General features: G+C 32.1%; 1 protein-coding gene across 1 annotated transcript; it reads right to left on the reverse strand.

The window, feature by feature from the left end:
- Positions 1-160: 160 nt before the first annotated feature.
- Positions 161-13,680, reverse strand: LOC127857909 (uncharacterized). The gene is made up of 29 exons (XM_052394649.1): positions 13,642-13,680; positions 13,461-13,486; positions 13,033-13,151; positions 12,305-12,478; positions 11,739-11,803; positions 11,416-11,532; positions 11,219-11,250; positions 10,960-11,057; positions 10,343-10,501; positions 10,149-10,189; positions 7,853-7,878; positions 7,466-7,590; positions 7,009-7,170; positions 6,765-6,817; positions 5,999-6,118; positions 5,694-5,853; positions 5,322-5,471; positions 5,036-5,082; positions 4,909-4,937; positions 4,335-4,444; positions 4,041-4,181; positions 3,232-3,281; positions 2,912-3,025; positions 1,903-2,394; positions 1,598-1,626; positions 1,126-1,229; positions 638-805; positions 393-424; positions 161-221 (listed from the first exon to the last, which is right to left on the reverse strand). The coding sequence occupies exons 2-29, from the start codon at positions 13,479-13,481 to the stop codon at positions 193-195; spliced, it is 2,967 nt and encodes a 988-aa protein (XP_052250609.1). The 5' UTR covers positions 13,482-13,486; positions 13,642-13,680; the 3' UTR covers positions 161-192.

Below are 13,680 nucleotides of genomic sequence, written 5' to 3' on the forward strand. Positions count from 1 at the left end.
CAAATATGTTGGGATGAGAAAGCCTTTTTTGAACGACCAAACGCATATCTTATATATGTTTAAGCACTTCAGTAACACATCGTCTACCGCAAACTTTTAAACTTAGACAGATACTATAGATGAATCAAATTCAAGTTAAAAACTATACAACTTTGGACCGGTCATTGATTAGAAAATGTCGAGGTAATCATATTAAAATATACTTACATTTCTCTCTGATACTGAAAAATAAATCCAGAAGATTGACATTTTGTGTTCAAATCAAAGGCACAAGTATGTTAATCATTTTAAAATAAAACTTGTTTATCAATATGGAGTATATTACAATCGTATTAGTGAGCCGCAACTTTGATATTATTACAGGAAATCAATGCAACAAAAATGTGTCTTACTTATTCTACAGCACCGCTCGTCTGCATTAACACTGAAATCATAAACACGCTTGTGAAACATATCCAAGAAAGAAGGAAAAGCGCTATGAACTATCCATATTGATACAGCCAAAACAAACACGTACGCATGGTTTTCTCCTAAATTATTGTTTAAGCACCGTGTAACTGCTACGTGTAGTTGTGTGTATGTGAATGGTACATTGTTAAATTCTGCATGTATACGGATGTAGTTGCGTCGCACTTACTTGTTGATGTATGTTGTTTGTGCGCAATAATCAAAAGTGCCAACAATCAAAGGTACGAATGCTATTTTTGTTTCATATGTACAGACATCACCTTGACAGCTTTGTAACCTCGTTATTGGCGACATCACTTGTAACCCGTTGGAGAATCGACCACTCTGAACGTTTGGCCTGTAGGACAGTTGAATACAAACATCTTCAAATTGTAGCATATATGCACAATTTTCTTTCCCTGTCTTTGTATTATAGTTACAAACATTTATTTTTAAACATTCAAATATTAAAAAGAGTTTTCGGAAAACAATCATTCACAAATCGATCTATTGATTTCAATCTGCATAAAAATAGGATGCACAAATATTGTCTTTAACAGTTACAATAATTTAGCATATATAAATTTTGCCAGGGATATATTTTGAAATTAAAATATGTAAATAGTAATTTGTTTTCAACAAATATAGATAACAAAACGAATGTGTGTTGTTGCAAACATTGTTCCAGATGTTCCGTTCACAAGAAGGACAATACTGCATGACGTGTTGACTGGGCAACGTAACTCCTTCAGCATTACATAATCCAAGAAAAATGGCGGCTTCTGGAAATATATATTTACATCTAAGGTACTTCTGTACCGATGACAGCGATGATATACGATGTAACGCGTTTACTGTGTTAAGCCTTTACGTTTCAGTTTATTGTTCATTTCATTTAAATTTCATGACCAAACAGAGAAAGTGGTTCACAATAGCGCTACTTATATAAATGTTGCATTAAAACTAAATTATAAATTGCATGTTATTTACAGAATCCACCCATCTTATAATTTATATATTTGTGTTACATAGTTCATAGAAAGAAACAATAATACTATATATTCCACGTGATATTTATTACATCGAAACAGGACATTCATGCAAACTAAACTAATAAACTTGAAAAAGAGTAAACTAAAACAAAACGCACCGAATAATACAGGCTCTGGCCAGAACTACCTGAAACATCAGGATCCATAATAATTTTACTATAATGTACCATATGGTACGAAAACTTTCCTCTCCTGTGTATATATCTTGTTCATTTTTTCTATGTTTGTCATAAGTTATATTATATAAAACGCGTTGAATGTTCAATCATATGTTTACAAAACAACTATAATTTCGCCTACATCATACATTAAATACGCAATGGTTATACTATTGTTGATTAAACAGTATTACCGCTTTAATATTACGTTGTCAATAATAACGTATACAGTAAACCATAAATACCATGTGTCCCATGATCAAATGCGGTCGAATGTGTATCAACGGTTGACAGTATTGTTGTTTCTGAAGTACTAATCATCGAGTTCCCAGCTGTCATTGGGATGGTTTGGTAAGTGATAGTTTCAAGTGTTGAATTTGAGATTGAATTTCCATTGGATGAATTCGGTAGCGCATTTTCATTTGTCGCAATGGAAGACGTATTAACGTGTGCTGCATTTAATAACGCATTTCCATTTGTGGTCGAACGTGCGTTAACAGTTGAAGTCACTGTTGTGTCAGAAGTTAAAGGCCTTGTTGTCGATGTCGATGAAGTATTTCCATATTCCGAATTCGATAACGTATTACCAATGCTAGAATTTGATGACATGCTTATCACATCAGGCAACATAGTTGTCTCACCAATGGAATTACCACCAGAATCAATTGAAGATGCTTGACTTTGTGTTGTGTTGAAAATTGTTGTAGATGTTACTGTTGTGGAGGTTGTTGTTACATCTACAAAACACATGTCACTATTTATTGTAATAGAAATACACCTTATGCAATACCATAGTTCATTTTTAAAGTGTTGCTCTTTATTATCCAACGTGTTTGTGTTTGCTCAGCTAAGAACACAATGAAAAGTTATTCAAAATGTTGAAGAACAGTATGTGGAATTCTGTCTGAATTTTCGTTAAAGAAACCCTGACTTATGGTCTATAAATTGTGTATTATTTATAACAGTGTGCCTTATATAATATTATCTAAACAAAAAGCGATATTGTTAATTCGAATCTCGATAATTAACTACCGTAACTTCGTAATCAATACTAACTTTTCACAACTCATTGTTAGTGAGTCAATATTACTGATATTTCTACTTAAACATTCCATTATAATATTATGTTGATCGCGTAAACATCAAATGATTTGTAGAAAGAGAACACTAAAATGCAATACCTGCATTAATGTCAGCCATTAATAATGTCATTACGTTGTTTAAACGTAATTTTAAATAGTTTGCACAACTTACCAATTTCGCAAGTTTTACCGCCGTAACCTAAGGGACATTGACAAGTTGCATTGGATTCGGTTGAATTGCATTTTCCTCCGTTCAAACAATGTAATGTTTGGCAAATTCCAAACACTGCAAGAAACATTATTAAAAAAGAACAACGTTCTGAATGCATTATTACATGGTACTGAATATATAGATTGTAATATCACGAATTACTCGACATTTGTATTTTTAAACAGCTTAAGACATCTTTTACGATTAAACTGTACTAAGTGCGAAATCATCAATTATTTCCAAACCCGATACACTATCGTTTTTACAGTAAACACTTCTACCTGTCTGATTTTTTATTTCAACTTCAAAACGCCGTTCTTCTCCATGTACACTGTAACAAGATTTTATTCGTAAACTATTGTGCATGTATGTACGAATCCTATGTTTTCGTCTTTTCATACTGGGGATATATACATTGTCAACAGAAGTCAGAAGTTACTGGTCTTTTGTTTTAGGGACGATTTAAAACACGCATGTCTGGTCATGTAATTATTCAATAGCACGGTACACTTGTTAGCAAATAATATAATAATAATAATAATATAAAATAATATAGTTCACACGTTCAAACTTTAAACGATCTTCATAATCTGATTATTTCATCTCGATGTAATCTTCAACTTAAAATACATTCCCAAATGTTCTCTTAAAATAAATAATAGTACTTTAATAATTTTTAATGTACACTAGAATTTATGTCTATATAATTTGCTAGGAAGGTTTTACGTTTGGAATTCCCTATACTATTTCAATGCAGTGTTAGCAACAATCTAAATTGTTTATAGAATGCACGTATATAGCACATACAATAACACGTGAAACAAAATTATAAATTGCATTGTCAGACAAAATCTTTTCTTATTGGTAAATTTAGTATTTCCATCCATTTTTAAAACCACAACGCTAAAAGCTTTTTTTATTTACGTAGATAACAGAGTAACTTAAGATGAAGCATTTTAATTTTTCTTTTATATGAACCATATTATAAGATTATATCGCTTGAGGTAAAATAAACATCTTAAGACATTTTAAATATTGTAATCATGTATCTACAATGGAAACATTCTTTTGTTCTGTAAAGATATATTACCCTGACTTAACGCAAAACGTGGTTGATCCAGAAATAATAGCAGTAGCATAACCAACATCAGTGATGCATTTGTCAGCAGTTGGTTGCGTTTGAAAAACGTGCGCGCCTGCTATTGGACTCCCACACATTTGAACCTGCTCGCTGGATGAAAACGGTTAACAAATAATATCTAATGAACTATATTAAAATACTATTGTATGGTTAGTTATATTGCCATATGTATTAACATGAGAAATATAAAAATTTAAGTCTTTTTAAAGACTACTTAAATGTGAAGAAATGAGTTGTACCTACCAACGGCCATTATTAAATGCAGAACCAACACTTATGTGACAGGTAATACCGGCTTGACACATCAGTACTGAATTTTCACTCGGTGTCGGTGGCAAGAATTTCGGTTTAACCTATATACATATATGTGAACGTTTTTTGCACGACGTAAGAAACATTCATGGCATAAAACATACCCGTTAAAGTAAGTGAACTCTGAATCATTGAGAGAAAATACTTATAAAGTAAAAGCATTACACCAAAATAATTACGAAACGAATTCATTGACTACTTCACAAACTTCTCCCATATTATACCTAACGCTTTTTTTAAAGCTGTTACAGCTAAACAAGGGCTTTATTTATGTTTGAATATCTTTACACTTTGAATAAAGATAATAAGTAAAATATTATTTCAAATATGTTCATTCTATGATACTCATACATACGTCACTATATATTATGTCTAATATGTTCATTCTATGATACTCATACATACGTCAATATATATTATGTCTAATATGTTCATTCTATGATACTCATACATACGTCAATATATATTATGTCTAATATGTTCATTCTATAATACTCATACATACGTCAATCGTTGCATTGATGAGGCCTTGGTCTGCAAACATTAACATAAATACATTTATAATAATACTTTTACAATAATATGCAATACGTTAGAATTAAAAACATTGTGATAGACAATCCAAAATTTACCTTCTTTTCCTATGTTGACCTCGAAACATAATTCGTCAACATTGACACTGTAAAAAAATGAATCTTTTTTTAATGAAACAAATAACAAATAACTGTTCATTGTTCGAATGGCGTTTCTTAAGTCTTATTGGAAAGGAACAACCTCAACAACAAAAAAACAACTACAAAAACAACAAGACAGTGTGTACAAGTAATACATAAGTTATGTATTTTCGAGTATTAATCGCGTCTTAAAAATGTAAGAGTGAACAATGCGGATAGTTTTTTTTTTGTTTTTTTTACAAACCCATTGCTTGTGCCATCCGAGGTGGTCTGATAGCAGCACCTGTATCTTCCTTCTTGAATTGTTACATTGACAAGAAGTGAATGAGAAGACCCTGTGAATGAGGTTACCGTGACATTTCCTGTATTAAAATCACAGCTCCCAGGTACTGGGCTGCAAATTAAAATATTATATCTGGAAAACACTTTCATTAATACCTTTTGATAGAAACAGTATTCCATAGAATGTTCTTACTTGCCAGTGCGTATTCAAGTATTGTTTAAAAAGAATAGCCAAACGATAATATAAATCTTTGGTCAAATACTATCTATTTCAGGTTTCAACATTTTGTTAATTCGCTTAAAGAATGAATTTACATTTCGGTTAAAAACGTACTGTTTGGACGCGATCCCCTGATACGGAACACTAATTAAGCAAGGTTTTCCAGCAACGCATGAAATGTTCTTAGGTAGACTACTGCTTCCATCAAAATGAGGGCCATCAGATGTCGTGTTTGGGAGGTTTTGAATTCCAGGAAGATTGTGGGGCTCGTTGGCTGTGTATTGATGTTTATTAAATTAACATTTGATAAATTTTTGTATCACTTAATCACAATGCAATACGAATACAAAATGTATGAATACTCTGGTAATACAATTAATCACTGGTTATTTGACAAAAAATATTGGAAAACGACTTACTCTGTAAACAGTTTTTACCAGTTGCGCCATTCCTACAAACACATATTGAAGAGTTGGCTTCCAGATCAGAAACACATACGGAGTTTGCTGCGCACACAACGCCTTTGCACGGATGAATGTCTGGAGGGAAAATATTAACACTATCATATAAAAGAACGACACCAATACTCACATAAGCTGATAACATTAAACCAATCAATATTAATTAACTCAATAACCGAATGTTAAGAATTTAAAACATTTCAATATTAAATGATTGTTGCAGATATACGACTTTATGACCCTTGGTTATTGAGAAACGTTTAACGTACTACCCCTGTGAAATGAACATGGTCCAATTTTGGTTGAACAAGATCAAAACATGATCGAGCACGTTTCAAAGACGATTACTGACCAGGTTGAATCCATGGTCAACCATGTATCATGCTGATGTTATTGCCACTTTGGTTACAACACTTGAGCATGGCCGTTTTCAAGACATGTGTTTATTATGTGTCATGGTCATAAATAGTTCAATGTTCAAACTGTTCATAATGTTAACTTGTCACATCCTCACAGGGGTACATTATACCCACTCGATTTTGAGACGAATGCCTCCCAACACAAGACTGGTAGGATCTCTTAGACGCGGATACAATGTGGTAGTTTGTTTTTAAGGATATATTGGAAAATTAAAAACAAACCTACTAACATGTGCGTTAATATGTTATTTGTATATAATATACTTATTAATTGCATGACACATTGCACAAAAATGAAGTAATACCATGTTTCGCTTCGGCAACTCTCAACATGATGCACCTTTCTTCACCTTGTTTTCTAAAATGATATATCTAAATAAATAATGATACATATATTTATACTATTACACACTATATTTAACAGCCACTGAAAGTATAATAGGTATTCTTTATAAAATACGAACATAGCTTTTTGAAAGATTATTATTGGCATAGATATTTTAATATGTTTTATTTACAATAATGAATATCCACATATCGAGATCATACCCGGGGACAGAGACTTTGATGCATAGCTTTGACTCTGAACCAGCCGCGGCTGCAGGTGGTACCTTGTAGACAATGTCACTTGAACAGATATTGGCTACAAATTCAGCAGGAAATATGTATACTCCGTCTACCGGTTGTTGGCTGCTCTCCGTCAGCGTAGGACTGCAGATATTTATACATTTATCTGGTTACCATAGCAAATAATATAACGTACTGTATGCTACGGCAGCATAGCCATATGCTGATAATAGTTCAATTACGTTTAATTGAATATACGATTTCCATGTGTGGTGAATTTCCTGTTTGGCAAATTCTGACAAGTTCAAAATGTTTTCATTTTTACCGAAATGATACTAAAGTGTAAATGAGATTTATACTTGATTGTCTATTTGATAACAACACCACACATGCACTAACAACTCGTGCAAAAAAAATTATATTGTATTTTTAGTATTACCAGTCTTTTAAAGACCCGACACTGTTTCCATTAGTGTAGAACGGCTTCAAATGCAGATCTTCGCCTTTGGTGCACGCCAGGGCAGATCCGCTTTCAAATGTCGGAGACAGGAAGTGGGGTTTATTCTGAAAAAAGCGTGTCTTACATGGACGCCTTGAACAATTAATATATGTTAATATTTCCGTTACAAATATGTGACGTATTTGTGTGCAATATACATCCTATATGCGAAATGTGATCAAAGATGATCTTTATGGGCCGTTTTATTGCCACATTTATATAAATATGTATATGTACCGTGTTCTTATTATTATAATGATTATATCGTAATAGTCAAATGTTAAAATCACAACTACATCACTACATTTGGTTCTTCAAATACTGTACCTGGTCAATCGGCGAGGAGGCTCCTCCTGTATAAAAAACGTAAAACAATCATAAAATGAGATTAAAATATGCATTAATATTTGATTATCTAGATTACCTGGTCAATCGGCGAGGAGGCTCCTCCTGTATAAAAAACGTAAAACAATCATAAAATGAGATTAAAATATGCATTAATATTTGATTATCTAGATTACCTGGTCAATCGGCGAGGAGGCTCCTCCTGTATAAAAAACGTAAAACAATCATAAAATGAGATTAAAATATGCATTAATATTTGATTATCTAGATTACCTGGTCAATCGGTGATAATCAAATATTAATGCATATTTTAATCTCATTTTATGATTGTTTTACTTGTTGTATCAAAATAAAGTTTTATAATGGCGTATTATGAATGCATAACACGTTTATTAGATTGTACATGTGTCAACAGTATATTTCAATAAAACGAAATATTGGTGAACATATAATTTAAGAAATATAAACGGAACACGAAATACTCATTTTTATTTCAGTTGATCCTTTCACTATGCAATTAATTTAAAGGGCTTTTGTACTTTAGATGAGGCAAGAGTTCTTAATTTTTAATTTTACGGAGATAGTTTGAACTATAAGCACCAGAAGAAGGATATGAAAATAACATGGAAAGGTCATAATCGGGAAAAAGAAAACATAAATAATACATATTGTTTACTACAATATAACGTAAATTGTGAAAAACATAATTTTCGGAAAATTGAATCTAAGATAATACATATTCATAATTGTTCCGTATTGAGTAATGTTTTTATTAACATCATCTGAATTTTAAATGGATATCTTTTATTAAACAAAAGGGCTATAATTTAGCATTCCCAATAACTCGCAAAATACAAACATTAAGTTCGAACACAATTCTTCAAACAAAGAACACAATACAAATTCTAAAATACATAAAAATAACAGAGAATACAAAACCAAAAATAGTATTGATAGCAATTCAATGGTGTGTGCTAACCAATTTTCTATGCAGCCAATTTAAACTCGAGTCAAGAACCAAGTCTGCAAATGCCGACACCTTAAAGGGGCCTTTTCACGTTAAAGTAAATTCACAAAATTAAAAAATATTGTATCAGATTCGCAAATTTAATTATGATATTTATGAGGGAACAGTAATTCTGAACATTTACCATGCACTAAAATTGCAATAATATGCATCTTTTGACGCTTTATAATCCTGAAAATTATAAAGCCTTGCAACGCGAAACGATTGAATAATTTGGAGAGTTCTGTTGTGGTCGTCACATTTTGTGGAACTTCGAGGATTGCTTACATAAAGTACAAAATACATGCTTCATTGTATTAGCACGGATAGCCGAGTGGTCTTAGTGGTAGACTCTTACTCCAGGACTCCACGGAGTCAGTGGTTCGAGCCCTATTGAGGGTAACTTTTTTTTTCTTTAAAAAAATCTTATTCTTGAGCTCTTTAGATCCAATGTTTACTTTTATCAAAATAAAGCATTTAAAGACAAACTTCAAAACATGCCACAATCTGTGAAAAGGCCCCTTAAAAATAGACGCAATTTTGAGTTTGCATGCTTATTTGTAACGCGTCAGGATGGTTATCTACTTATTAACACGGGAAGTGCATTAAGCCATACGGAAATTATGCAGTCATTTACCACAATTTTGTCTCAACAATTCCAAAATTTAAATGTTCTATGAGTGATCCTGTACTTCAAATCTGCTGACTTATTAAATCACTGATTTTGTAAAGAATATACATGTATCATGAAATCAATGTTGTTTATTCGTACTAAAAAGGTACATACTTTTAAATTATACAAACCTTTTAAATTAATTTTTATTTCGAAATTTGAAATGCTCTGAATATGTGGTGCAACTTTCACACTGTTAAAACTTATATAATCAGAACTGATAAAATAATAACCATACCCGATAACAAATGAATTTAAAAATTCCAGACACACTTTTTAAAACACTAGTTTTCAACAAGATAGTCTTTTAACTAACTTTTAAGGCATCTGATCTAAAGATCTCTCCATTACCATTTATTGTTATTGTTTAGCTTGCAAGCAATAATATATAATATGACTAGTGGCCTTAAAAAGCATTTAATACTGTAACAACTCAAAATGTCTTGACCAATGTGGAATGAATATTCATTTTCATTTTCGATTCGTTTTAAAATCACATTATTCAAATAATCCTGTAATACACAAGAGACTGATTTTTAAAAGATACACCTTTATGCTATATGTTTTAACTGCTTTAATTCTTATAGTTTTTCACGTACCTGTAATGCGTATTGTTGGACAGAGTTCGTCATCAACTAACCTGTTGAATAAAGCATTATAACATATATGTATGTTAATAAATACTCAAATCACTTATTAACCAAATACGTAATAAAATGGCATAAATTAACGGATTTTCGTGTTGAGTTACGTTGTAGTAAAGAAACGTTTTGCAAAATATCAACAGATTTACCCGCCACTTTGTACATGTTGAATACAGAATCGATGAGTCCCCAGCTCTGATGATGTGACATTAACTGTTCCAAGGGCACATTGCTGTCCAGAGAACTGATCTATAACCGGTTCCCCAACTTCCAAATATGGCGTTGTTAGGCCAATTTGGAATTTTGAACTTAAATAATAATGATAAATGATGTACGAAACTGTCAATGAAATACAGTTATGTGATGCAGTTAAGATTTATTACTTTTTTTTTCACTGTTTCTGCGGACTTAATAATCTTAAGAGTTTAAAATCATATTTGTATACACGAACTGTATTTAATTTTACATTACGGCTTTTTTGATAAATCGTGAAACTGGAAACAATACCACGCTTTCTCGACAGGCTTTTTAAATACACACGGGGTAATTGTATTATTTGGTAAATAAACATTATCATAGATGTCACAACATAATACATCATTTTTTATCAATTTTAGAATTATATATCAAATGTGTCTATAATTAATTATACATGCACAACTGTTTAACAACATGAACAATGAGTGAAGGAGTATCTTCGTAAAACCGTGTTTACAACGTTCAATGCATAGGAGATAGAGCCTTATGAAACTGGGTAATCTCTTACGCTGAGCTTCCACACACTTGAAACTTGAACAAACACGTCTCCAGCAGGCGGCACTGAATCCCTGTCGGCAAACCTCCGTTGGTTCCGACGAAAGATGTCTTGAAAAAACATTAATACATGACGTTCTTTTCAATAAATCAAACCCACTATGTTATAATTAATAAAGATTTATCAAGGGTATAAATTAACTCCAATGCATGCATCTTACATGAGGTCACACTATTATACGTATTTCTCAAAGCATTTAACGTATACATACCGTATTACTTATGGGTGGATTGATCGGGATAGCTGCAAAAAATACACATATTATTAATATAGGCATTGATGAACGATATGACGACGCAAAAATATATTGACATTTTCTTTTCATCGCAAGACCATAGTAAGTGTGTTCTAATTGTCGCACTAGTTATGGGAACAGAGGAGCAGACGTATATCGATATTCAATCTTACATGTAGCACAAGTTGGTCCACCATATCCTTGTTTGCAGAAACACAAGGGCTTTAAAGGGTCATGCCCATCGCAGAAACCACCGTTAGCACACTGCAGCCGCTGACAACCGGTAATGTCTGCAAAAAAGCATGAACAATCGAACACATTTAATAAAAGACAGTATCAATTAAAACTAATAAGGGGTTCTCAAACTCAACCATTTACTGGAAACACAATACTTTATGTAATGTAATGTAATATAAATTAATATATTACTACAATTATATTGTAATTAAATAGAAATCTAAATCATGATTTAGTAAAATAGCATGAAACGTCTTACCATTTGTTTTGGATGTATTTCTTACAGTAACCGTGAAGCACCTGTCTTCACCAGTAACACCGGTTCTGCGACAAAGTTATTAAATTCCATTTTCACTCGAGAACTAATTTAACTGACACATCGATCATATGTAAACAAACAAATACATATAATCTTATTTGTAATACGACACTACATATTATCCTATATGACTACGCAACAATAATGGTTCAAAAATTCGTGAAATACGTTTAACGAACATTCAAAAATTGCGTTACATATTTACAAAATACTTAACGTACAGTCTGCTCTAGCGTTTTACTTAAGCATAAAGTTTTAAGCTTGTCCGAACGAAACAGTAGTTTATTATATGATATGCGCATATATTTTATAAAATTGCCTATCAGTCTCTTGAGGCAAGTAGTATCGAGGTAGTGGCAACACATTTAAATAAATATATAAGTGTTCAAGTCTCACAAACAATTAGACTTTAAATAAAAACACCATCTGATTCGTTTTTTGCCTCATTATTAACTGTATATAACATGCATATGCTTAACATTGGAAATAAATGAGCAACAGCTTACTTTTTTCTTATCAGCGCAATGCAAACTTTGCTGTCTGTTTTATTCTGAACAGAAGGTCTAAATGCCACGTCTAACGTACAAGATGCGTTCGTATTGCTTCCGTCAATACAGGAAGAGCACGTGGAAAATATTTGTATGTTCACAAAGTCCTTGCTCAATAAAGATGGCTTGATACTGTAAATATATAATGCTAGACTAGGAAAATAAAACATAATTTTTTAAATTTTATTTCCATTTATTGGTAAAAGTTAATATTGTTTATAATGCATTTATTAGCTTGTTCTTTGTTTGGCACATTCATGTATTCGCCTGTTTCAGCTTGATTGCACTAAGTACCTACCTATTGATTGTGTTTAAAATTGATAAACGTATGAATTTTGAACAAATTGTGCATTAGCATTGTGCAACGAAGAACTTGAAACACCGTGTATCATTATGTACCTACCGATCTTTTTGTTGTATGAAACCAGAATTTTCTAAGCCAGTCTAATATAGCTGATTATCAGGGCTTACTTTACAATAATTATGCCTGAAAAAACAAATTACTAATCGAAGGGTTCTGACTGTGCACCAACATGAACTCACCACTTGTGATCCAGTTGGACGCCAAAATGTAATTAACATCACAAAGTTCATAGGTACCAGGATATACCAACCAAGCATGTTATTGCTAGGTAGCAAAATGGCATATCCAATCATGTTCTAGTTAAGAACCAGGATTAACTTACCAATCAAATTCATGCTGGAGACCAGGATGCGCTGTGAAGGTCACGTGGCAAACTGTTTTCAGCTCGCACTCAAGTTTTGAATCCAGAGGAAGACTCGGTGATACAAAGTGAGGCATATCCTATTCAGTAGGCAAAATAATGGACCAATATCATATTATTTGAAATTCATCATAATGTTTATAATCGTCATAAATAATTTGCAATTCATTAACACCTGACATAATTATATGATCCTTATAATTAAAGTACTTTTTAAATAATTTTCACCTTAATTGAAGTTCCAATCCATACTCTGATTGGCTATAAATCGAAATAATCCTAATTTATTGTAAATAATATTTAAATTTGACAAACGCTAATGAACAGAGTGATACAACCTTTGACTTTCAATCAAACGTTTAATTTATGAATATTGGAAAGTCTCATACCTTAGCACCATATTGGGACATAACGCCTGCAAAACAACAACATGCAACTATTTGGATTCATTTCATTACAGGTCTAAATGACAGGATTATATCAATTTCGAAATCACAAATAGTAAGCAGTAGACAAGGTATCTTTTTGTTATAAAGGCAATGAAAGATTCTAAACAATATAAATCAGTACCTTCTTCAACATGCACTTCCAAACACAGTTCATCTTGGT

The sequence above is a fragment of the Dreissena polymorpha genome, chromosome 14, assembly GCF_020536995.1.
Source record: "Dreissena polymorpha isolate Duluth1 chromosome 14, UMN_Dpol_1.0, whole genome shotgun sequence".
Taxonomy (NCBI): domain Eukaryota; kingdom Metazoa; phylum Mollusca; class Bivalvia; order Myida; family Dreissenidae; genus Dreissena; species Dreissena polymorpha.

What these genes read in the sequence shown, in the direction of transcription:
- LOC127857909 (XM_052394649.1), bottom strand. Translation starts at nt 13,481, where the DNA reads ATGTCCCAATATGGTGCTAAG. An exon ending in TGTCCCAATATGGTGCTAAG is followed by an intron (nt 13,152 to 13,460) that starts GTATGAGACTTT and finishes CCTACTGAATAG; the next exon opens with GATATGCCTCACTTTGTATC. An exon ending in TCCAACAATACGCATTACAG is followed by an intron (nt 7,879 to 10,148) that starts GTACGTGAAAAA and finishes TTTTTTATACAG; the next exon opens with GAGGAGCCTCCTCGCCGATT.